The 25,876-nt window shown below is 50.1% G+C and overlaps 2 protein-coding genes across 2 annotated transcripts in view; one reads left to right on the top strand and one right to left on the bottom strand.

Annotated features, from left to right (window-relative positions):
- C10H16orf96 (chromosome 10 C16orf96 homolog) overlaps positions 1-12,474 on the bottom strand; it is a 36,292-nt gene extending 23,818 nt beyond the window's left edge. Inside the window, exons 1-3 of the mRNA XM_039490236.1 lie at positions 11,696-12,474; positions 2,404-2,508; positions 1,101-1,181 (exon numbers count right to left, since the gene is read on the bottom strand). Of these exons, the coding sequence (XP_039346170.1) occupies positions 1,101-1,181; positions 2,404-2,508; positions 11,696-12,118 (609 nt within the window). The 5' untranslated portion in view covers positions 12,119-12,474. The remainder of the gene's footprint in view (positions 1-1,100; positions 1,182-2,403; positions 2,509-11,695) is intronic.
- Positions 12,475-20,859: 8,385 nt separating this feature from the next.
- CDIP1 (cell death inducing p53 target 1) overlaps positions 20,860-25,876 on the top strand; it is a 39,110-nt gene continuing 34,093 nt past the window's right edge. Inside the window, exon 1 of the mRNA XM_039492026.1 lies at positions 20,860-21,040. The gene's annotated coding sequence lies outside the window, so the exon portion shown is untranslated. The remainder of the gene's footprint in view (positions 21,041-25,876) is intronic.

Here is a 25,876-nt window from a genome sequence, read left to right as displayed (position 1 = left end):
CGTTCTCAGGAGCAGAGGGTGGGGCGAGGACAGGATACACTCCGGACTCCGCACACTCACCCACTGAGTGCAAAGGCAGCAGGAGCCTCTGTCACCCTTCCTGTGGGCACCCTACTTACAGCTACCTGCACTGGACGGGCAGGGTGCACCAGTACTACAGGCTGCCCTCTTCTCGGGCTGCACAGCGCAGCAGTGGGACACAGGCCAGTGCTGGCAGGTCCAACCACCATGAAGACAAGTCGGTTCCCCCATTGCCAGTGGACGGTGTGAAGCGGCTGCATGAATGTTGACTGCGCAGCCTTTGGTGTAGAGGCCTGGCTGTGCTGTCGGCTGCTCACTCACACAGAGCCCGGCTTCCATTTCAACGAGCGCACAGGTAACATGGGTACTGAGCTGGAGACATCTAAGCCTCTGGACTGACCAGATGTAAAGACTGCCGCAGGGACTGTGTATATTATACACTGCAGCTAGCTTGCCCTTTGGTGAAGCTGTTTGTGACAGATGCTATCACAAATACAGCCAGGCAGCTGGTTAGGGAATGGAGATGGATTTCACCAGGGGAGGTGAACCTGTGGGTCCAGATCCTCCACTGGCGTAAATCATCCTCGTTCCGCCAAAGTCAGTGGAATCCTTTTACACCGGCTGAGGATTTGGCCCGTTGTTCCTAACGCTTGCTTTGGATTGCCTTTGCAGCCCGGGGTTGTTTGTGAGCTGCTCCCTTGCGCTGGGCACAGATAGTGCCGTGGGACTGGTCACCTGCACCAAGTGGTATGGAACTTAGCAGCGTAATTAACCCTTCAGAAAGGCCACGCTCTGGGGTCTATGCGAAGGGCACTAAAAATGTGGTATCACTAAGCACTGTGCTCTGCAGGGCTGAGCGGAGTGGCCGGGGGAGTGGGGCAGCTCGCACCCTGCACAAGGCTCTGAAAAGCTATCTCCCGCGGTTCCCAAACGAAGGGGCCAATGCCCACAGTCGGGCTGGAGCAGGCTCTGAGGCAGCCCTGCCTGGCTCCTCTTAGCTGCGCTCCCTGAGTGTGCGGGCCTTCTCCAGAGCACTTTGCCACCCGGTTCTCTCTGACTCCCAGAATCTCCCCACTCACCAGCCTGTCCAGGATGGCTTGGATGAGCTGGCTCTGCTGATCCAGCTGCGCGAGCCGCTCTCTCATTTCATCCATGCTGACCTGTTAAACAAACCACATCGGCGTGACGTGCAGCGGGAACGAGCAGCCAGTGGCGTCCTGCCAGCTCCGCACTCCAGCCTGTGCCCTGGCTCTGGAGCGGCCAGGGAATACCTGACTAACTGCACAGTTGAGAGCCGGGGCTAGCCGAGGCTCACTGATCTCTAAGGTTACACACAGCACACACCACAGCACTAGAGGGCTGGAGAAGGGCTGCACTGGGGCTGAGCCATGCAGGGAGCCCAGTCTTGTGCTCCTCACATTAGCAGCTCAGCTCCTCTGATGGTGAGGCAATGTTCTCTGAGACTCAGCGGGGCCCGCTCCAGGTAATTCAGGAATGCCCTTGGCCAAGGACGCTGTGTCCTGGCTTCACTGGTTGGATGGACGGGAGCTGGGGGACAGGGCCTTGGAGGGAAGGGTCCCGCAGGGAACAAAGCAGAGGCACTTAGGCAGGAAAGGGAACTGGCTCACTTGAAAGATAATAAGCATGTAAAATAATCCCCAGCAGGGGGCAGCCTCCGGCTACATGTCAGCACCCAACTCTGTCAAGGGGGACCAGGCCTCATGCCTTAGCTCGGCAAGAAAAGCATGGACCAAAGTGTGAAAGGAGCCCCGTGGAGCAGCCCTGGAAGGATGTCGGCAGCACTGCAGCAAGAGTGTGCGCACGCCATGATCTCAGGGCTGTGCTTCGACTCAGGATTTCATGGCTACTTAACTTTGTCTAGGGGGAGGCTTGTTGTCAGGGCCGGCTCCAGGCACCAGCGCAGGAAGCAGGTGCTTGGGGCAGCCAAGGGAAAGGGGCGGCACATCCAGGTCTTCGGTGGCAATTCGGCAGAGGGTCCCTCAGTCCCTTTCGGAGGGAAGGACCGGCTGCCGAATTGCCGCTGAAGAATGAAGCAGTGCGGCTCAGCAAGGCTGCCGCAAAGTGCCGCCGATCGCGGCTTTATCTTTTTTTTCCCCCTCTTCGCTGCTTGGGGTGGCAAAAAAGCTGGAGCTGGCCCTGCTTGTTGTTCCTCTGTCCCCCCATCAGAGCACCCAGGTCTCACTCCAACCCCCACCCCCATCATTTTTCTTTGCTATGGCGAGCAGGAGCCCACAGTCAGGGAAGCCGGATTCCCTGCAGGCCAGTGCAGTGCTCCTGAGTCACCAGGGTGCCCCGTTGCCAAGAGAGCTCTCCAGGGGCAGCACCCCCAGCCGCCCCTTTGCCACAGGCAGACGTACGTACTCGTTGGAAGTTATCCTTCAAGACCCCCAGCTCTTCCTGGAAGGTGTTGACAGTGCTTTGCAGGGAGTAGATGTTGGTGAGCAGCTCCTGCAGCGTGTTCATGGCCTGAGGAAGCAAAGAGGACAGGGAAATGAAGGAGTCAGCACCAGCTCGAAGCAGACTGGGCAGGACTGGAAACAAGCCAAGAGCGCTCTGCATGGACAGTCAGCCTGGCATGATGCAGGAGCCCACACTCTGCCCACCCTGGTGCCAGAGGGCCATACCCAACTTGCTGCCGACAGAGCCGACTACAGCCAACCAACCTCTTCTTTAACCCGGAGTGCAGCCGTGGAGACTCCAGGAGCCCAGAAAACAATGTTCTATCTGGAGCCAAGTAGCCTCTCCTGGGATCAAGATGCAGCATTGGATGCTGGGATCTGTAGTTTCCATGGACTACGCCTCTGTGTTAAAGGGCAGCTGGTGCAAACTCCGTGGGAGACTGCCAGGTCACATTGTCCATCCTGCAGAAATTAATGAGTGGCCACAGATGAACTGGGGCAGAATACACCCTCAGGGGCCTCTGGGAATGGTCCGCTTCCTTACCTGCCACCATGTGCTTATTACAAACAGCCCCTGGGCGTTCCCATTGACCTGTCAGGTGGTGACAACTATTGGAGAGTGATGGAGAGTGGTTCAATGAGCCCAGGGCTCTCTTGACTCTGTCACAGCCTATTCTCTCCTAAGGTACAGCTGAAATAGCCATGCCTCCCTGCTGGAAATCGGGCTTCCAGTTTTATCCTGGGGGTGCCGGGCTGTGATCAGGCGAGCATCCATGCCATCGCTCAGGTTGATTCAGTTCAGCCTCTATGAGCCCAATTCCCAGTTCCTCTCAAGTCATTGGTTTCCTCCCACTGTAAGGGCCCTTACCATGGACAGAGCAATGTCAAGTGGTCTTTGTGCAAATGAGAATCAGACCCTACATCTTCTGCCAGGACACCTAGGAGAGCAGTGCCATGCCCTAAGAGGTGTTAGCCATCTTTGGCAGTGGTGATATTGACTATATGCACATGGCAGCCCGTTGGCTGTTCTCCCTGGGGAGTCCCTCAGGACTCAGTCCATGCAGACCAGTCTCTCATGTACAAAACACCCAGCAGAAGGCTCTGCTTAAAAACAATCCCCAAATCTGGTTTCCAGAAGGGATTCGCTCTCTTCTGTTGGCCTGCTGGAGCCAGAGCGGACAGGGCTGAGCCTTGCTGAGGCTCTGTGATGTCATTTACACTCGTGCAATGTGGTTCTAAAATGCTACCAAGCAAGATCCCCCCATGCGGTCACACCTGCTTGGCATGGGTGTAAATGGCTCCATGGGGGAGAGTCCAGCCCCATACATCACGGTGAGTATGAACTGCTGTAGGTCAGAAGAGAATCAGGTCCTGGATACTTTACAACGGAGCTGTGAGGGGGATGCAGAGACCCCATGCGGAGGAGGAAGGGGCCAGAGAGCTCCTGCGGGCAGGGCTCCTCCACCCCTCTGGCCCTGTCAATCACGCAGGACAGAGAGGAGAGGAGACCTTTAAAAGGGAGGAAGCTGCAGTCAGTGAGGGGAAGGAGTGGGATTGCCCTAGGAGTGACTCCTGAAGCTGTGGAGGGAACTGCCAGGCAGGAACCCTTCACCCTGCCCCGAGGAGAGTACAGTAGACTCCCTGGTAAGACAGACAGACTGAGCCTGCCTCCCAGTCTCAGCCAGAGCCATTGCACGGGCGCTGGTTTGTTAGCAGCACTGTAGATTTTCCACCTCCAGAGTGTGTGGGGGGTTTATGACTTTCCTTGTGATCCCCCAGCTTGAGAGACTTAAGGAGGCCCACAAAGGGCAGAGCCCCCCTGCAAGGAGTGGGGAAGTGGGGCCTGGATTGTGACCACCCAATGGATGTTGCTTGGGAAGGGATTAACGCGAAACTGAAAAAGCTGCTCGTATAAGAGTAGCCACATGTAAGATCAGACTGGTATAACTGTGACTGATTCACTGGTAAAACTTCCCATGCAGACAAGCCCTCTCAGTGCCTAGAGTCAGGGATCTGATTCTTCTCTCATGCTGGTGTAAATCAGGAGTAACTCCCCCAGAGTAACCCAGTGTGAAACCAGTGCCCATCAGATCAGAATCAGGCCCAGGCAATCCAAAGGCAAGGCTGAGTCTCTGGCCCCAATCCTCGGCTATGGCCAAGGACTGCGCAGTGCAGCTCAGTCCAGGGCTGGCTGGACATCGAGCTGGTCTCCAGCCTAATTTAGAGCAGCCTGGAGGCTGTGTAAAGTTGTGCAAGCTAGCAAGGGCCCCAAGGGATTGACCCAGCGGCAGCACTCAGCAGAGCGCGGGGCTGCCCTGATTGCAGGGCAAGGGTGGCCTAGAGCCTTCACTTCCAGTTGCAGTTCAAGGCTCTGACTCTGACCTGTCAGACCCCATAGCAGGCTGGGTGGCTCCTGCATTGTAGATGTAAACATCAGGAGCGGGGGGAACCGAGTGCTCCCCGGGAGTCCACTGCTTTGCTGCCCTGCCAGGCCTAGAAGGCCCAGTGCCAGGTCCACTGCAGTGCTCACACCCAGGGGCAGTTAACTTTGGGGGATGCCCATCTCTCCAAGAGGCAGACATTGCCCGCTGCATTCCAGCGCTTCCTACACAACGGAGCACGTCGGACTCGGGCTCAGCTGGGGTGCCTGAGAGATTGTTCACTGGTAACAGAGCCCCCACAGCGGGATTCACATGCTGAGCACAAGCCAATCTTGACATGTCCAGGCTTGTGCTCCTAGCTAGCACTTGACACAGTGTCTCTCAGGTCCTGACAGGAATGCCCCAGAGAGAGGTTGGGTTGCCAACCCTCCAGGATTGTCCTGAAGTCGCTAGCAATTAAAGATTAATCTTTAATTACAGATGATGTCATGTGATGAAAAGTCCAGGAATATGTCCAGCGAAAATTGGCAACCCTAGGGAGGGGGCAGGTGTGTGCGCACAAAGAGGTCTGACCAGGGGCGGCTCTACACATTTCGCCTCCCCAAGCACGGCATCATGCTGCGGGGGGCGCTCTGCCGCTCACTGGTCCCGCGGCTCCAGTGGACCTCCTGCAGGTGTGCCTGCGGAGGGTCCACCGAAGCTGCGGGACCAGCGGACCTTCCGCAGGCATGCCGCCGAAGGCACCCTGCCTGCCGCCCTCCCGGCGACCGGCAGAGCGCCCCCTGCGGCATGACGCCCCAAGCACGCGCTTGGCGTGCTGGGGCCTGGAGCCGCCCCTGGGTCTGACACTGCTTGGCAATCCTCCCTTGCCACTCCCGCCCCAGGATGGGTGTGCAATGCAGAGCAGTCCCATCCCATGGAGAGCTCTGGGAGCCAGGAACTGTGCTTCCCTACAGCACAATCGGGGGGGGGGGGGGGAGGAGATAATCCCTCCTCGAACTCCCTGCATACTGGGGACTGCCCCCACCCTCTAGGAGTGTGCAGCTCCCCTCTGTAGCCTGCCAGCTGTCCTGTGAATTGGGGAATGCCCTTTTGGAGTGGATATGTCCCATGGCACCACCAGGGGACAGGCCTCAGGCTCCCTCACTGGCCCTTGCAACATCCCAACAAGTTGCAGTTAGAAGGCTTTGCAGGCCCTTTAAGGCCACATTCAGACTAAGAAAACAGGCCATGTTTTAAAAAACGCCCCCTGCTCAGGTCAACCCTGGGAGGAGCCTGGATTGGCCCCTGCAGCTGTCACAGTGCTGAGACCATTGTCTCATGGTCTTCTTGTTTCCTTGTGCTCCCCTGTCGTCCCCACTTGTTACTTCTTGTCTTGTACTTTGGGGCAGGGACTGTCTTTCTCTTCTGTGTCTGTACAGCACCTAGCACACTGAGGCCCCAGCCCATGACAAGGGGTCCTAGGTGCTAGGGTAATACAAATAAATAATAATTTAACTCAATTTGCCCTGCCTAGGCCAGGTGCAAAGTTCTGTGCCAATAGTGATTGCTCAAACAGGCGAGCTAGCACATTTCCAAACAACAGCCAGCCTGCCGCAAGAGACTGCGGGAAGAGCTGGCTGCGAATGATGCTTCATGAGAACATTTTAAACAAGGTTTTAATACTACTGTGGGAAGGGAAAATCACACTGTTATTTTTTTAATCTCTCCTGGCCCCCCCCTTCTTTTTTCCTTCCTTCCACTGGAAAAAAAAGTTTAAAAGAGAGAGAGAGAGAGAGAGAGAGAGAGAGAGAGAGAGAGAGAGATGGGATTTTTCATAATTTCAACCCAAAACATTTATAAAAATTTTGATTTTTTTTCAGTTTTAAATTTTTCCTTTTGAAATTTCATTGGAAAACAAAGAGCTGTTGATTAAAAATGACATTTTTCTGCAGGTTTCAGAGTAGCAGCCGTGTTAGTCTGTATCCGCAACAAGAACAGGAGTACTTGTGGCACCTTAGAGTTTTGTCATCCTCAAATCCCCATTTTTTGGTTAAAAAAAAACAAAACATTTTTGATCGGCTCCTGTCCCAAGCCTGACCAGAGGGGCTGCCAGGGAGGGGCGGGGCCAGGCATCACCATGGTAACAACATGACAAACATGGAGCATAGTTACTTCTCGAGTCCACGCCCCATTGGTTCCGCTGGGGTGAGAGGTTACCAGGGCCTGACCTTGCACCACAACTCCCATTGACTCTGTGGGCACTGTGGGCATTCAGCATCTTTGAATCAAACCACAGGTTGGCAGCACTCACAGATAAGGAGGGCAGCTGGCCCAACACATGTTAGGAGCCAGATTATAGCAGCAGCAAGAGATCGGACTGTGCCTGGTAGCTTCCAGCAACAGCAGCCCCTGTGCCATAATGCATTTACAGCCTAGAGGCAAGCTGGTTCCACCCCAACACACAGCAGCTGATTGCCCCACACAGTTGGCCGTTCACACAGAGAGCTTTCCTCCCAAATGTCCCCTCTGGCCAGACAAGGGGAAGCTAGAAACGTATCCCTCTCCTCTAGGTCTGATTCAAACAAATTAAATAAGAAATTTGGGCAATCGCCTGCCCCAAGCCAGCACTGAATCTGTTGCATTAACCCCTCCTAAGGGCTTGCTAACTTTCTCTGCCCTGATGCTGCTTGTCCCCTGCTGCCACACACAGGCAAGCAACAGGAGCAGGCTGGCAGGCTGGCACGCCAACAGAAGGGGGCAGCGAGCCCAGCTGGCTGGTTGCACATGTGTTGGTGTATCAGCAAGCAGAACTGTCCCAAATAAGGAGCTGACACAACAGCAATCCCTGTGCACCTGTGCCAATCCCTGTGCCCAAACCCTGGGCAGCAGGGCTGGGTAATCTCTTTGTTTACACAGAAACAACTTTCTCATATTCCTAACTTGGGAGGGAGAAGCACCAAACAAAGGGAGGCTAGCTAAGCACTGCAACAGGTCATCTGGGGAGGTCATGGCATCCTTGCCTTGTCACTGAAGGTTTTTAAGAATAGGTTAGACAAACATCTGTCAGAGATAGGCTAGGTTTACTTGATCGTGCCTTAGCATGGGGGATAGATGAGATGGCACTCAAGCTCCCTCCTAGCCCTACATTTCTATAATTCTATGACCTAGTGCTGCTATCAAAAATGCTTCCATTTTGTCCTTGAAATGTTTATTTAAAAACAGAATAATACCAGCTGTTTCTAGACTAGAGTGCCCTAAAGGAGACTGTTACAGTGATATGCAAACTCTAGTATGGTGCACGTGTGAATCACTGCACCTACCACTGAAATGCAGCCACTTCTGGGAAGAAACTCAGCTGCATCGCCACACAACAATTGATGAGAAGATGTGAACGGGAATGCTACATCTGACTGAAATTTAGTGAAACAAAATGTCAAGTCCCAGGAAGTGGGTTTCTAACTGGCTAGAGCTTGACAGACACAGCTGAACATTTGTTAGCCAGCAAGGTCAGTACTAATTCAACATGGGCTTATGCTGGGATAATAATCTTAAAAAGCAAGATGACTAAATATGGCAATTACATTCTGGCCTCCATAAATTCCCCCTGCAGGTTCAAATGAATCTCATTTCCTGTCCATCCTAAAGTATTGTGTGATGTTGCTGTGTGCTGTTAAGCAGCTGCCGCATTCCACCCCAGAGATGGTTACATTTCAATGGTGGGTAAAGTCCTTGCTCCATGTCCTTCATGTGCTTCACAGGTGTGTTGTCAGTTGTAGTCAGTTAGCATTTGTGAAGCACAGCAAGGCCCTTAGGTGAAAGGTGCTATGGAAGTGCAGAGTATTATTAGTGTTGTGACTTGCAGTATGTTTAGCACCATGCTGTGTGGTTGCTGGTGGTACTGGCTGTGTGCCCCTTCGGGGAGACAACCTACTGATGTGATGTGCTGTCTGGCATGTGCCTGAACAAGGGACTTCTGCCAGCTGCCCAGACTGCTATGGTACTATTTGCAGGGGGAGTGTAGGTCTGCACTATTTCTTCTCCTACTGCCCCATTGTTTTACTCCTTTCTCTTACCCCACCTGGCACAGCAGCACCACCTGTCAGTCACGGGGAGGAAGTGCGCGCTCTGCCAAGGTGGCCTTCTCAGGTGATAGGGCTCGGTGCCCCCCACTCAGGGCACGTCACATTCATCTGTGTGCTCCTGCTCACACTGTTTCTGAACCCTCATAGCTGAGTTAGATTAATGGAAATGCTGCTGCATGCAGAGTAAGAAGTGGACAGAAGTGACTCTCTGCCCACAGTGGAGAAAGGAGGCAGGAAAATGACCCTGGAACAGCACATGGGACCCATGTGGGGAAACTTCAGAACAGCCCATTACAGCCAGCCTGTCCCTCCTGCTTGGGGCATGGCAGCCCATGAGCCATGGGACTGGTGGGGCATACAGGGCAATTCTTGTGCATTTCCTCTGGGAAAGCACAGATTCATCCCCCGGATGACCCCCACACACCCTTTCCCAGAAGGGAAATGAATGATACTCAAGGGGAACTGCAGAGACAGATCAAGGATTACATCAAGAGCTGTAGGTGGGATGAGTGTCCCAACTTACCGGGCTCAGGGGGCACTGGCACCCCCTTCTCTGCTAACCTGGCCCAGAGGCACTGGCACTGCCACTTCTGCTAACCTGGCTGCTAATCTGACAAGATCATGTGCAGACAGACAAGGAAAGCCCCTCCCCATCTGACCAGGAACAGGACAAGGAGATGGTTCTTAGAGAACTCACAACTTTCCCTTATTTCACATCCTCAACTACACCCTAACCAGGCAACTGGACTGGACCTAGACTGAACACCTCTGTTCAGGCAAACACTCCTGGAACAACAATGCTGGTCAGGGGTAAACTGCCTGCCCAGACGGTGAGAGAACACCAGCGCTTGCTACCTGGACAGAAAGCCAAGAGGACCATGGGAGGATAGGGAATGGAGGATCCTAACTGGGAAGCAACAGCTGAGCTAGTTGTGCTGCTTTCTGTCTGTGCAGAGCTCTGAGTGAAGGGGCTTTCTCTGACTATACTGGACTATACTAGACTCTTGTGCTTTCAAACTCCCTTCCTGAGCAAATAAATGAAGAATTTAGCATGTGGTTCTGCTCTGGAGAGGGGCTCGGTCCCAACTGCCAGATCAAATGGGCTCTGTTTACAACTACAGAGATTTTTTTTTGTCAGTCCTGTGTCCTCCCCGTGGACTCCAAGAGTCACACTGGGCTCCTTCCTTCTGCACATCAGTAGCAACAGTAGTGAGGACTTTGCAGGTAAATTATGTCCTCACAGGCACTTCTGATGATGCAGGAGGAGGTGTGGATTCCAACCCCTCCCAAAGCCGAGCAGGGCGGAGGGGAGGGTAAAGCACTAAGCAGTCATGGCTAGAAGACGATGCTGTTTTTACATAGTCACATATCAGGGTGACAAACTGCACTTTAACAACAAAATAAGCTGCATTCTGAGCAAACTGAAATTCCCTGTGCAATTGCAACGCGTTTTCTACGTACAATATGGCCTTTTAACACGAATGAGGTCTCCAAGAGTTAAGCCCATCGATTTAACATCAGAGAACAGAATTAAAAAGGATCAGGTTTTAGATACCGCAGAATGTCCCTCCTTGCCTGGAGAGTGATAGATAAGCTCCCAGGGTCACGGTCTGACTCCATCTACATCTGTGAAGGACAGGACAAACTGATAGTACTTAATAATGAAATAACACAGTAGTGATGGATAAAGAGGAGGTACCAGAGGAACCATCTTTCTCCTAGTTCTTTTCCAGCTCTGCCATCAGTAATGTCACTCAAAGCACGTAGGGGCTGCCAATTAACTACATGCTCAAGTCTCCTCTTCGGCCTGTCACTCAAGACCAAATGCACTGCTCTTCTGCAGTGGGTGGACCACCACTTCCCGGGAAAGTTAACACTGCACTCTTGCCCTTGAACCCATGTCTCCAGAATGGCTGTGTGTATCTTTAGCTCAGGCCAGGAGATGATGTGTCCTGGCCTGGGGCCTGCTTCCCCATTGCCTTGCACCTTGTGCAGTCATTCCCACCAGTGCAGAGGGGATGTGAGACCATTCTGATTCGGTGGCGTTTTATACCCACCTTGCCCTGCTGTCAATGATAACACAAGGTGTGGGGCAGCAGAGAAGCAGGCCCTCTGGTTTCCTTGTCCAGTGCAGAGTCTTACCAGGGGCATGGTGTGTCAATGGGTAGAGGATCTTGGATCACAGTAATGACCTATCAATACTGAAATGTACTGTGGGGAAGGTCTAGGAGAGACCTTTCTCAGGGGTTGCAGGCCTGCTAAGGACTTGAGCCTGCTCCCAGTGGAGTCAAAAGCAGAACTGAAATGGACTTCTTGGGACTCCAGAGGAGCCCCCAAGTGAGTTATTGCTAGGGACAGGCATAGCAAGAGCCTATTCCAGGGGAGCAGGGACTGAAACCCAGTTCTGGGTGTCCCGTCTTCTGCCCGGAGTGGATTAACAGCAGTCTGAGGGAGTCCTCTCCATGCTATGAAATAGACCACATCAAACCAGTGCTCTTCAACTCAGTTTGATCCTTCCTCTAGGAACTGGACCAAACTGGGCTGTAACTTTCTCAGATAAACCTGCATTAGCGCTGATCAGATGCCTAGGAGACATTTCCCTGCAGAGTCCATGGCCTAATGATTCCCAGCTGCACTCTCTGGACTCCTGTGGACCAGACACCCCTTCTAGCTGGCTTTGGCAGGACACTGCCCTGGGTGTGGCAGTGGCAGGAGCTGTAGGCAGTACGATTTACACCCAGTGAGGATCTGGCCCTGACAGACTGGAGGGAAGGGAAGCAGGAGCTTTCCCAAAGCAGGGCTGTCTCACCTTAGTCATTCCTTCCTCATTCATTTCCATCTTCTTCTTCAACTGCATCATTTGCCACATTTCCTCGGCGGGCTTGTTGAGGGGCTGGCTCCGAGACAGCAGCTGTTCTGTGGTAGGGGGATTATTCAGAAAAAACAGCTGACTTTCGATCCTCGTCAGCCTCTCCTGAAGCTGGTGAAAGAGCGAGCTGGATTTCCTCTCCAGGGAGACCTGCTCCTGGACCTGGCCTTCTGCTGTAAAGCTAGGGGCAGGCTGGAGAAAATCCCTCTCCTCCTGGGAGATCTCCTTTTTGACACCTTGGAGCTGGAGGTGCTCCAACAGGCCATGCAGCAGGACATGAAGGGCATTGAAGTTGACGTTGCCGAGCTCAGGCGTGCCAATCGCAATGTTCACCAGCTCTGCGAACGTAACGGAGAAGCTCATTTTTCGTTCAGTCTCTAGCCTTGGGAGACCAGCAGCTGCAAGCACTGAGGCGGCCTCGATACAGTGAGGTTAGTTCCCAGGACCAGTCGTCCTAGGGATCCACAATAACACACCCTGATAGGCTCAAAGTTAATAAGTCACACTCTGGTCTGAGCTCTCCTCGGAAAGTTTCTGCTGGTTGCTAGGATACCAAGGAATGTGCTGAGATCTGAAAGGAGATGGACAACGTAAGAAACGTGGCGAGATGGTGATGAATGGGGTGAGTCACTGTGCTGTTTGGCTGTGGACCAGGGAAAATCACAAACACGGTGACACCTGGTACGGGAATAAAGGAAAGTGCTCTTGGAAGCAGGAAAACCCGATTGTTGAGAGCACAAGGTAACTGTGGCTGGTTACCTAGGGATTCTTCTTGAGATTCCGTGCTTATCTCTCTCACACCCAGGATTTTACTCAGCTCCTGGGGATAAAATACAAACCGCTGGCAAAGGCAAAGCCCCCAACTCTGGTGGGAGAGTTAGACTGTGTAAAACACCCAGGCCCGGGACGTCCTTCATCAGAGAATGAGTGTTCGCCCCAGCAGCCTGACCAGATTCCAGTGGGAAGGATTATATAGCACCTGCCTAAGCTGACCCTCATCATGTTGTCTGGAAAAAGATGCCCCTTGCTTTTCTGTCCTTGGCACTTCAGGGTAATTCCACCTCCCTGGCAGCCAGGAAAGTCTGTGTTCTCAGGGCCTGCCTGGAATCCCGGTCACTTCTATAGAAACAACTGGCTGGTCCTGGTTTTTGCAGCCCTCATCAGACTCTGGCAACCTGAGGCAGCTTCTGGCCAGCTGAGCCAGCAAAACGCCACAAGCTGGCTGAGAATGGGGGGTCCCCTGGGCCATGCCTCTCTGGGCTGCCATCTGGCAGGATGACCCCCGACCCAAACAGGGAATTGCCAAGCCCCAGCATTTTTCCCTGGGTTATTATTTTGTAGCATCTAGGAGCCGCAGGAATGTCCCAGGGCCCCGTTGTGCTAGGTGCTGTACAGACACAGAACAAGAAAAACAGTCGCTGCCCCAGAGAGCTTAGGCAGTTTGTAAGTCTGCTCCCAGCCCTGATATATGGCTGCAGGAAGGAGAGAGCGAGATCGTAAGGCCGTTTGGACAAGAGACTGTGTCTACCTCTCTGTTTATATGGCTCCTAACTCAATAGGACCCTGATACCATCAGATCCCTTAGGTGGCATAATAATAATTAATTGGCAGGCACCCTTTCCCCCTCCCCCCAAGCTCCCACATCTCTCCCCAATGCACCTTCTTGGCTCCCACCTAGACCTCCTCCTTCCTGCACTCTTCTGTCCCCACCTCCCTGTAATAATTGCTTTGAAAAGCGGATCACCCCCAGAGGTGGCTGCATTACAAAGATGGATGAAAGGGTCCCTCTCTGGCTTGGCGTGTTCAGGGATTCTCCTGGATGACAGCCACTACAAGCAACACGTCTGGGCCAGATTCTGCCAGCAGTTAGCCCAGGGTAAATCTCAAGTCACTCAATGGACTTGACTGGAGTTGCCCAGGGTAGAATAACTCCAATAGAGTCAGTTACTCAGATTTAGGCAGGTGTAACTGACAGCAAGGTCTGCCCCATGATCTTTATGTAAAACCCAAGACTTCCTAACTTGTATTTCTAGCCTTGGGCAACACTAACTCCAAAATACAAACCCTAATATAATAAAGACAGCACCTGATTGACCGGTAAACTCTGTCTGCTTTGCAAAGCAGCTTTACACTCAGTGCAACTGGTTGGCTGCACTGGAGTTATGGCTGCCCTGCCTCACCTGGCTCCGATCAGCAAATCTGCTGGCCCACTGTCCATAGCTCTTTGTATCTGGAGTTATGAATATTGACTATACATCTGTATTTAAAATGTGCTCACTCCTGGATAAGGTAGTTTATATCCAGTCTAGCCAGCATGTTGTGAAGGGACTATTCAAGGTAATGGCCCATTAAGGAAAACAATGGGCATGGGGAACAACTTATCCTCACCTGATAACTTTCCTGTGGATGCTTCAGCCAGTATATGGGTAATGGCTGCTATGACTCATCAAAGTATGCAAGGGCATGTGACTAGATCATGTGATACTAGACTCCATGCCTGTACTTTTCCAGAAACTGTTCTGGGGCTTTGGGACAATGAAGTTCTCTCCACATAGAAGAAGCTATAAAAGGGGGAAGTGACGTCATCACCTTTCAACTCAACACTTGGAAACACCTTAGGAACAAAGACTAAACTGGGGAAGGGGGTCCCAGGCGGGAAAGAAGAAAGCCCTGCCTCTGTACAGAAGATTGGTGGACTGTTTGTACCATCAGGGTGCGACACTGCTTATTTCTAAGGCTGCGAGTCTGTCATGGAAGTCACAGATTCTGTGACTTCTACAGCAGCTGGTGTGGCTGACCTCAGGGCCGGCCCAGCCCCTGGGACCAGCTGCTCAGGCAGCCTGGGGCCAGCCACACTGGCTGCTGCTGGAGCAGCCCCAGGCAGCTGGTCTCCGGGGCTGCTGAAGCAGCAGCAATCCTAGGCGTGGCCCTGGAGCAGCAGTGTTGCCCCAGGCTGCCCCCACCTCCGGAGCAGCAGTGGAGCCCCGGGCTGCCCTGAAGGAGCAGCAGCAGCAGTGTCCTATAGCCCCCCAGAGCACCTAAGATTTGGTCAGGGGTATTTATAGTACAAGTTATGGACAGGTTACGGCCTGTGACCTTTGCTTATTACCCATGACCTGTCCATGACTTTCACTAAAAATACCCATGACTAAATCTTAGCCTTACTTATTTAAAATCCAGTCCAGTTTATTGAATTTAGATTGGAATTTTGTTTTTCTGACGTAACCAACTTTGATCTGTACACTTATAATCACTTAATCTATCTTTTTGTAGTTAATAAATCTGTTTATTTTTTCCCTAAAACAGTGTGTTGTGCTTGCAGAATCTGCTTAGGAACAAAAAACTGGCGCATTGTCCTTTCCGCATTGAGGGATGGACTGGGTAATAAACTTACATTGTTCAGATTTTTGACTAGGACAGGACAGCTCTGAGATTTGGGGTGGGCGGGAGCTGGCTGGAGTCTCTTTACTGTTAGCTCATGAGTGGCTAGGAGAAGCCTTCATGTAACTGCAGTTGGGTGTGTCCCTGCTTGTATATGGCAGTGTAAGACCTGGAGAGGATTGCAGCTTGTCACAGACTGACAGCTTCAAAGGAGACCCAGGCTTGGCTACACTGGAGAGTTGCAGCGCTGGTGGAGGCTTTACAGCACTGCAACTTAGGGCTTGGCTACACTTGCAAATTTGCAGCGCTGCAGCAGGGTATGAAAACACACCCTCTGCAGCGCTGCAAATTGCGGCGCTACAAAGCGCCAGTGTAGTCAAAGCCCCAGCGCTGGGAGCCGCGCTCCCAGCGCTGTCCGTTATTCCCCACAGGGAGGTGGAGTACGGACAGCGCTGGGAGAGTTTTCTCCCAGCGCTGGCGCTTTGACTACACTTAGCGCTTCAAAGCGGCAGCGCTTTGAAGTTTAAGTGTAGCCATAGCCTTAGTAACTGTCCACACCTGCAAGGCACATCCAGTGCTGCAACTCCCTGGCTTGAGGTATAACGAGTGCAGCGCTGGTGATGCAGCACTGCTCGTCAAGTGTGGCCACACAGCAGGCTGTTATTGGTCTCCAAGGTATTAGGAGATATCTCAGAATGCTTTTAACTAAATTACTCTCTTTGTTTTGTTATGATGCCTCTCTTTGTTTTGTTGTGAACTCGGGGCTCCGGGAGCTGCTTATCTAAAAAACAAACACAGCTCCTGTTTGCTGTGATCAATCTGTAACTGACTGTGAACAACCAATTGAGATAACCCACTACCTTGCTGTGAATGAGGCAGGCAGGGGGATGAGTGTTTGCTTGAGGAGAGAAATGGGCGGGGGGGAAGAGAAAGGGAGTCCGTTGGAGCAGCTGCTTATCTGGTCTGCAGGCTGTTTGCAGTTAAGAGTAAATGAGGGGTCGGGGAAATTTTCAGATTTTGCAAGGCAGGGAGCTGATACACAGTGTTGGCTCCAAAAATCCACTCTCTCTCTCTCCCCCGCTCCCTGTCACACTCCACCCCCCCCTCCCTTTTGAAAAGCACATTGCTGCCACTTGAATGCTGGGATAGCTGCCCATAATGCACCACTCCCAATGCCACTGCAAATGTGGCCACACTGCCGTGCTGGTAGCTGTGAGTGTGGCCACACACCAGCGCTTTCCCTACACAACTGTATGAAGACAGCTGTAATTCCCAGCACTGCACACCTGCAAGTGTAGCCATACCCCCAGATTGGTATGCCAGAGGGCTCAGTGGTACCCCAGTCCCAGGTTGCACCCTGGGGAAATCTGTCACAGACATTGTCCATTATTGATTGTGTGACTCACTTGGACGGCTGAGCTGCTGAAGGCCACTTAGCAAGGTTGGCAACCTACAGGGAGTGCCTGGAGCTGGAGGAAAAAAAGATTACAGTACCACACCCAGCTGAGAGGAGGCTCGCAGGCGAGGTTCTCCCTGTTACAATTCTGTACTTAAGATTCACCAATCAGTTGAAAAGTGTAAATTCTTAAGGAACTGTAACAGCCTAAACATGGCGTCACAGATAGACTAGTGGGAGTTTCCATGGGGACTCTTTTGCCACCCAGGTAAGCTTGCCTGGCCTGTGTGATAGATGGTTCCTTACATGCAGAATCACAGCAATATTCAGGTTACTCCCAGTTCCAAAGGACCAGTCACTTACTCCAGATCAGTTGCCCCACAGACAACGCTTGTAGCCAATCCTATAATAAGCTACATGAAGATTTTTTAATAGGAAAAGAAAATGAGAGCTATTCACCAAGTTAAACAGATGAACAGACACACACAAATGAGTTACAAGCTTAAGTTTGAGAAAGTTATAAAAGCTTCTGTAATAAGCAAGGTCTATGTAGCTGTTAGGGCTAACCCAGGCTAAGCATTGGGGATTTAGCATCATTATCTCTATTTTACAAATGGGGAAACTGAGGCATAGCGAAGGATATGACTGGCCCAACAGCAGCTCAGTGACAGAGCCAGGAACAGAACCTCGATCTCCTGAATCCCAGTCCAGGGTGCTAGCTACCAAGAATACATCTATGCAATAGCTGTGTGGGGTCTTCCCAGGCCCGGTAGAAATACCTGCACTAGCTTTGCTCGAGTTAGCATGTTCAAAACAGCAGTGTGGCTGTGGGAGCATGGGTGGCAGCTCAGGCTAGCCATCGGTGTACAGTCCTGCCATCCAACCACCTGGGTACGTATTTAGGCAGCTAGTGGAAGCCGCAGCTGCACTTCTATTTTTAGTATGCTGGCTCAAGCAGAGGTAGCACGTGTACCTCTAACCATGCTGGGAAGCACCATCGCAGATGCTGTGCAGACATACCCTTGGCCACACGGCACTAAGGCCTAAAGATTTAAAAGCTCCTTCTGATTATTGGGGGCTTCCATTTTTTTGTGCCCGATTCAAGTCACTTTATGTGAGGCAACCCCACAGTCAGACCAGGACTGCTCATGCAGCTGCCATGACTCACGCCCACCCTCCATGACTCCCTGCTTGTGGCCCTGTGACCCTCACTCCCATCCCTGTTTTAACATTTGTTATCCCCTGAATGTATTTGAGCAATGTGTCCAGTAGCTCCTCCCCTTAGGCTGCGGGAGGGGCCTTTTGGCCCCAGGAACTCAATAGGTACCATGACTCATCCCTCCAGTGTGACTCATCTCTCCAGTGTATGTGCCTGGCTTCTTGAGTTCTTGATAAGAATGTCAACAACCTCCTTGTTTTCAAAACACTTCTCAATGTTGTCAGCAAACCCATCCCGCACAGCCCTGATCAGCCGCTGATGTCAAGTCTTAACTCTGAAGCCGATATAGTTATAACATTTCCCCTCTTGAGACCTGATTGGCGCAGCTATCAGGTGAGTAAACAAGGAATGACTTGCCAAGGTGTCTTGCTTGCAATGAAAACATCCTATACGGCTTCAGAAACAAATTCAGAGCATATCTAGTAATTGTCACACCCTACTTCTGGATGTTCCAGGACCAGGTGATCAGCCCTGCACTCTGCATGTATACTTAGATGCAACATCTAAATGTTTTAAGTGAGCTGACAATATTTTGTTGCAGCCTACTGGACTGTGTCATCACACTGTTGTGGCTATTGCAGTCATGGACTCATTATTATTATCATCATCATGTAAGAAAGGTGTAAGAGACAACGCAGTGTTTTTATTTACATTTTCCTGGGAGCACAGAGGAAAGGATAAGGTTTACATCAAGTGATTGCGAGCAGGTAGAACCTGAAATCAAAGAGGAATCTTTACAATTTAGATCACCAGAAAAAGGTGGATCAATTGGTTAATTCTAATGGGACACAAGTGCCATCACTTTATGCACGTTGCTTATAGAGGGGATAACTGTACATCTGGGCCAATGCTCTCTGTGTGCACATCACAATTTACCATTACATTATCAGGCCTTCATTTTCCTGATCATAAAAAACGTCCTGACCAGTTCTGGGCAGAGAAAAGGAGTAAGAACACCTTAAATTTGAATCTAAAACCATGTATTGAAATTTTGTCAGGCTAAAACTGATACCTGTGAAATATTTCAAAAGCTTTTCTACAAAGGGGAGCATTTCGGAAAATTAAGGCGAGTGCTCCACTGCTTTCCTTCTTCTCTTTGGACTTAAAAAATCAAATGTGGGTTACACCCGGACTATACAAAACTTTAAAAATGTTCAAGACAGATCAACGGCCTAATGATTAGTAGTAGTTTGGGAAAGGACTCAAGCAATTTTTTATGGTTGCCCTGACTGCCATTGCCAAAACTAAGGTGACTATTTCTGAATGAGAGCACCCACACAGGGGTTTAAGGCACTGTAAGTGATGTGCATTAACTTCATACCTTTAGAGTGTCTGTGTAGATAAACCCTTAGGCTTTGTCTACACTAGCACTTTCATCCACAAAACTTTTGTTGGTCAGGGGTGTGAAAAAAACACACCTCTGACTGACATAAATTTCAAGTGTGGACAGCTCTATGTCAGCAGGAAAGCATCTCCTGCCGAGTGGCTAGACAGCAGACCTTACAGCAGTGCAGCCAGGGGCAGCTCTATGTATTTTGCTGCCCCAAGCACAGCAGTCAGGCAGCTTTCGGCGGTTTGCCTGCAGGAGGTCTGCTGGTAACGCGGATTCGGCGGCTTGCCTGCGGGAGGTCCGCCAGTCCCGCGCCTTCAGCATACCCACCGCCGAATTACCGCCAAAACCGCGGGACCGGTGGACCTCCCACAGGCATGCCGCCGAAGGCAGCCTGACGGCCACCCTCACAACAACCAGCATGCCGCTCCCCGCGGCTTGCCGCCCCAGGCATGTGCTTGCTGCACTGGTGCCTGGAGCCGCCCTTGGGTGCAGCACCAGTGGTACAGCTGTGCTGCTGTGCGGTCCATAGTGTAGACATCGCCTTAGTAAGGGAAAGGGAATAAGGGAAACTGAGTCGGGGAAAGCCTCTGTTAATTCTTTTAGTTTAAAATGCGGTAACTAGTTTTCAATGATACCCACATAAATGGGGAAGAGGGTGCTGATACTCATACACAAATACCTCTGATGGCAAAGGGGGCATGTTATTAGAACAATCAGTATCAGAGTTCTCAAGCCATAAACAATAATGGTGCATTTAACATCTTTGAGTCAGCATTATAGTTTGTCCCCTCACTGCAAAGAAAATGTGTTTTTACCAGAGGGTAATTAACATGCATGAACTATCCCACTGTAAAAACATAGTGGACACAGGGCATTTTAATTTCACCAAAAGACAAACTATGCCTCCTGCTCACCAATGCAAAGGCGTAACAGAATCATTTATTTTAAAAAATCCCTGATTTCGGCAGTACAAAACAGTAAACTTGTCGGAGTGAAAAATATCACTTTATGTATCATAGCAAAATATGTAACATACATAAAAGGCTATAAATGTCAGATATGCATTTAGAAATATAAACAATTCAGTAGAAAATTCACCATCTATGTATGCAACAAGTGAAGTAACAGATGAGTAAAGCATGTGGTTCAGTGTTGGGGGATTAGTTACACAAATAAGGATTTTTAATAAATTTTCAGTTAAAAAGGGAAGGAGCGGGGCAGAATCACATGCTAAAGGAAGTCCAAAACAGTACTGAATATTATAGGAATGTACCAATGTTTTAAGTATATGGATTTTAGGGTGCAGATTCTTTGAGAAGGGTAACAGCAGAAGTGTGATGCTGGTGCACCACCAACGACTTGGACACAAACAAGCAAATAAAAAAATGTGTGTGTGTATATTTTTCAATTTAATAACTTTTGGTGCACAACCCATGACTTTTGAACTCTTGGGGCTGTCAATCTATCTCAGGGTTATCTATCTATGTAAGAATTACAGTGGAGTCTGTCTACAGAAGGATCTCACACCAGCTAGCAGCCACAGAACCCCGTGGTACAGGCTTGTCCAGGTGTGTGGGCTCCCAGCGAGTGACAAGGGCAGCCAGGTGCTCCCAGGTGCCCCACGAGGCACCTAAACAACAGCTGGCCTGACCTTCACCCCGTGCTCTCCCTTTGCCCCTCCCCCTGCCGGCAGCTGGCTGAGTCTGACCCGCTCCTGCACAGGCTCCGCCCACCCCCACGCCCTCGGATTGGCCCCGCGCCGCTAGCCGCAGGGACGCCGCTGTCATCCCAAGTGAGGGCAGAGCGGGGCCGCGGCTTCAGCGGATGTTACTGCGCATGCTCCACTCCTCAGCGCGCATACTCAGTGACAGCAAGGCGTATAGCGGAGCGGATTCTCCCACTACCTCCCGCCGCTGGGTCTGTCGGGGACCTCCCGCGCCGCCGCCTTGCTATCCGGTAGGTGGCGCGTGAGGTGAGGGGGGCCTGGCGGTTCCGACAGCGGGAAGGCAGTGCGCCCTCGGCTCGGTGCCTGCGCCGCGCTCCCTCGGCAGGGTTGGGGCAGTAGGGACCCGAGCGCTTCCTACAGGATGGCCCCGCTCCTCGCGCGGGGCATGCCGGGGGCTGTAGTCCGGCCGGGCCTCGCGCTCCAGGGAGAGCCGGGAGAGGGGAGGGGCCGAGAACTACCACTCCCAGCAACCTCCGCGACGCGACAACCTGCCCCTGTGAGGCAGCAAGCTTCGGGGGGAGGCGCGGGCCCCGGTCCTTTGGGGGGGGGGTGTCTCTGGGCGCCGCTCGGCAGCCAGCCCCGGGCTGCGGGGCGTCCCTGGGGGGGTTGTGGACTCCGGCGCGTTGCGGCACCACCTGGCGGCTCGCTGGGGAGCCGGCACTGTCCGGATTTGCGTCCCCCTGGGGCTGGGGCTGCGTCCCCTGCCCCGGGCACCAGTCGGGGGGCAGGCTGGAGGGGCCGGGGCGGCTGGCGAGCCTGGGGCATGAGAGGAGTCGCTAGTCGGGTTGAGCTGCCTGGAGGATGTTGTTGGGGTCTGTCTGCGGGGCAGGCCCCCCCCCCCCCCCCCCCGCGCGTCTCTGTTTACTTTCCTGAATGGAACTGATGAAAATCAGTCGGGCTGCTGCGTGCCCAGTTAAGCCCTGTCCGTAAACCATGACCCAGGGGAAAACGTTACCTAGGTCTTGCACCCTCGTATCTTGTGAGGTAAAGCAAAGGTCAGGCTCCCAGCTACGCACCCCACTCGTGATACACAGCCATAACAATACTTTATGCTTCTAGAGCTCCTTCAGCGTGAGCATCAGAAAGTGGTTTAGAAAACTGGAAAATCATAAATAGGTGGAAACAGATTGAGTGTAAGGCCTCGGTGGTGCATGAAAATTCTCTCATTTTAACGGTACTGGTATAATGAAAGTGGGACAACTTCCTGGCATGGACCTGGTATCAAAGTGCTTGTACCAGTATAGAATTACATCCACACTTGAGGTTGTTCTGGGATAGCTACAATGGTTTAAAAAAAACCTATACCCCTAACCAAAATAGTTATCCTGGCACAAAATCTGTGGGTAGAGCAGGCCTTAGTGACTTGCCCAGGTCACCGAATGAGGCAGTGGTATAGTCAGAAATGCAGTGCCAGAAGTCCTGTACGCTAACAACTGTCCTTTAATTTTTAGCAAAATAGCTACTATTTTTTCCATTCTGTCAAACACAGAATTGCAAATTTTTGGAATTTCAACCATTTTAAAAGGTGTGCCTTGGATTGTTTCCCAAATATCCCAGATTTTTTTTCCAAATATCCTGGATTGTAGTTTTCAGATATTTCCTGGTATGACTCATATGAAGGAAAGTAGGTGTAAAATGTTGTCAGTGTTGGTTTTGTGGGTATAAGACCTTTGATTACAGACATATTCTTACTGAGTTTGAAAGTGGTTTCATAAGTACAGTTTTTTTCATGCACTAGTGAAGAATTCCACTAAACTTTTTGTGAGTGCTTTGTAAATTGTAGCATTCCATGTCATGACTAAAATGGTTCACTTTTAACAGATGACAGACTTGGTTAAATGTGGTAATGTTTTCTTTGTTACACTTTAGAACTCTAATACAAGGTAAAAAAACCCTCTTTTTTTATAATAGAAGTTATTCTGAGGCACTCATAACTCATTCAGAGGCACTTTGTGAACACTTCAAATATCAAGATCATTCCCCTTTGGCATCCTTTGGGCCTAATACTCCAAAATATTTGGAGTTCCACTTTGACATGGTATTGCTCTGAGCTCACCTTTATGTATTTACAAAAAAGGCCTTCCCCCTTTTCAAGTAAACCTGAGTGAGCTGGGGTAGGAAATGACTGTTTTGGGAGAAAGTGGTGATTAGTTATTGTTAATTTGTAAAAAAACTGATGATGTGCTCTGCCCTTATATAAGATCCTACCATAAAGATCTTTCAGTCAAAAATCTGTAATTGAGATGACTGCAGGCCCCTATAGGCCCAGAGACAGGATTAAAATGACTTATTTTTTCATTTCTTACGGGTATCATGTCAGAAGTGAATCTGTAGGAGGGGTTTGAAACCAGAGAGGGGCTGGGGAGTGTCTTGGCAATGTGGTAAAGGCACTGAGTGAGAGGAAATGAGTGGAGTACTGGCAGTCATCAATGGAGGAAGGCAGTGGATGAAGTTCATGCATATAAACTAGTTCAGAGACTACAGGCCAGAGCACAGTTCTGAAGGACTTTGAGAGCGAGAACAAGAGTTTAAACTTGATGTGGTGGATAATGGGGGAAGCAAGGGAAGGAATTCAAAGATGGGCATGACATGGTCTGAATGATGGGCAAGATCCTAATTCTAACAGGTGCATTTTGGAAACACAAGAGTAGCGATGTGAGTATTGGGGAGACAGTAGGAGGAAGTTGTAATTAGTGGTGCCTGTTCCTTTTTGAAGTTGAGAAGGGGGTATTTCAGCCATGTTACTAACCCTGCATGTCCATGGCACTGGTAATTTCCAGAGCTCACTTTTTCATTCTTTCACCTTGTCATATCGGAATGTGTGTGGCATAGGCAAATGCAATTGTCTCATTTGTGTTTAAAAATGGGGCGGTAATGTCAAACCTACATTAATTGCCTCTGTCAGTGCAGCTTCACACAGATGGAAGCCTGAAAGAGGGAGAGGTGGAGGGGGAGGGCCTTTTTTCTTTGATAATAGAAAACTCAAAGAAAGGCATGAGTTTGAATCAGTTTGGGAAGTAGGATAGAATAAGTGTGTCTGCCATTAAATTCCTCAAGCTTCTGTTCTAACCTTACTGGGTACTTGTCAGGTTAGAAAGCAAAAAGCACTGAGGAACTTTATTATGTAAAAACTGATTATTTTGTTGTTGGTCCAAGTAGAAAATACTGTTAAGAGCGGTGACTAATGCACAGCTCTTCCCAGTCTGCGGGTGATTTGGTTTTGGAAGGAGATATGGGATACACACAGTCCTTTAGCATGTTCTCTGATCCAGAGATATTTGGTTGGAATATATGTAGCAAAGAGGTTGCAACTGGACCCTTTTGCCCCCTTAAAAGACCTATATTAGAGCTATAGGCTATAATATAGACAATTGCTGTAATCTGAAAGAATGTGTGTTGGGCTCTAAAGAAGTTTATTAAAATCTCCTAATCTTTAAACAAAAAAATAAAATGCAATGATTTTTGTAGGACCTAGAACAAAACAGTGTTTTGTGCTCCCCTGTAGTCATCACTTCCAGAGTTCTGTGAACATAATGTCTGATGTGGCTGAACAAAGAGTTTGAGGTTGTGAGGCACTCTAGTAGTTATTAAATACAAACAGGCATGTTAATGTCAACGTTGTGTAATGTTTGCAAAGTGCAAATAGGACAAAATGGCAGCCTGGTAACATGGTGATTATAATGAAATCATTAGAATGGAGGTACATGCAACAGTGGCAGAATTTACATTTTCAAGCTTCTAAACTGGCATACCAAACTGCTGGGTAAAAAACAAACCTTGTAATTGCGGGTGCACAGCTTCTCAGACTGAACTTTGTGAAGTTGTTGTTTGTTTTTTGCGACTGTGAGCTGATTCTGTTGTTCTAATCCCTCCCCCACACAACCTTGAACCATCTCTCCTAACTTAACTACATAGAACGCTTGGACAGGATGTCCTGCTTGCAACCAAGGTGAGAAAGAGGGGTGAAAAAGTAATCTAATAGAAGCAAGCTTTGTGTTGCAGCTCTTAGGTAGTAAGATGATATCTCTGTATCTGTGACATCATAGAAGAAAGCTTTAAACCTAGTTCTCTTCCATCCTCCCCCATATGGCAGAAATGGTATTTTATATGAAACATATCTATTGTCAACTTTTTTTTTTAAATAGGAAAAAGGTTGATTAAGCCTGACCCAGCAGCTTTTATGCAGGCAAAGCTCACTAAAATAAAGCTGAGTTTTGCCTTCATAAAGACTGCAGGATCAGGCTCTTGAGCAGGCTCTTCAGTTTTATTTTCAGAGAGCAAGTGTGTCAACTTCTATCTTTTGATGTGATACTTACATTGTTCTTCTTGTGCTTTGATTTCTGACAGAAGTAATTTGTGATCATGTGCAAACCAGAAAGAAAGCAACTTGATTTTCATAAGTTATGTTAGACCCTTAAATGTGGAACAAAGCATAGGCCTTTTTCAGCTATTAAAATGATCCAACATAGTGTAGGTGCCATGATGGACCATTCAGTGTTTTAAGGTGGGTGAGGTAATATCTTATTGGACCAGTTTCGGTTGGTGAGAGAAACAAGTTTTCGATTTTACACTTCTTCATGGCTGGGAAATTCACTCAGAGTGTCACAGCTAAATACAAGGGTGGAACAGATTGTTTAACATAAGCAGTTAACACATGTTTCAATGAACTATTCAAGGGGAAGTGGCTACAAGAACACTGCATACATACATACATCATTTTATCACTAGTACAGAGAGTCCCCTGGTGGAGGGTTCAGAGCACTGTGTGCACTCTCAACATAAAATTATGATGATGGAAACATTTGGCTGCTGTGCTATGGTGTCACTTTGGGCTCTTTAATTTTGGGGAGACATTATAGATATTATTGAATTTGTGGTGTGGTTTTTATACTGGTGAAAGATGCCTTTCTGACAGACTTGGACTGAAAGCCTGTGTTTAGCCTCAAGACAGAAGTAGCAAGTGCAGGGAGTGATGAGGCAAACTTCCTCCATGTTCCAAACCTGACCTGAAGGCACCAACTCTAGGGCCAGATCTACATTAGATCTATACTGGAAAGGGTTTACTG

The sequence above is a fragment of the Mauremys reevesii genome, linkage group 10 (assembly GCF_016161935.1).
Source record: "Mauremys reevesii isolate NIE-2019 linkage group 10, ASM1616193v1, whole genome shotgun sequence".
NCBI lineage: Eukaryota > Metazoa > Chordata > Testudines > Geoemydidae > Mauremys > Mauremys reevesii.
Note: the sequence above shows the minus strand (reverse complement) of the source record. Positions and strands in the feature narration are given on the sequence as shown.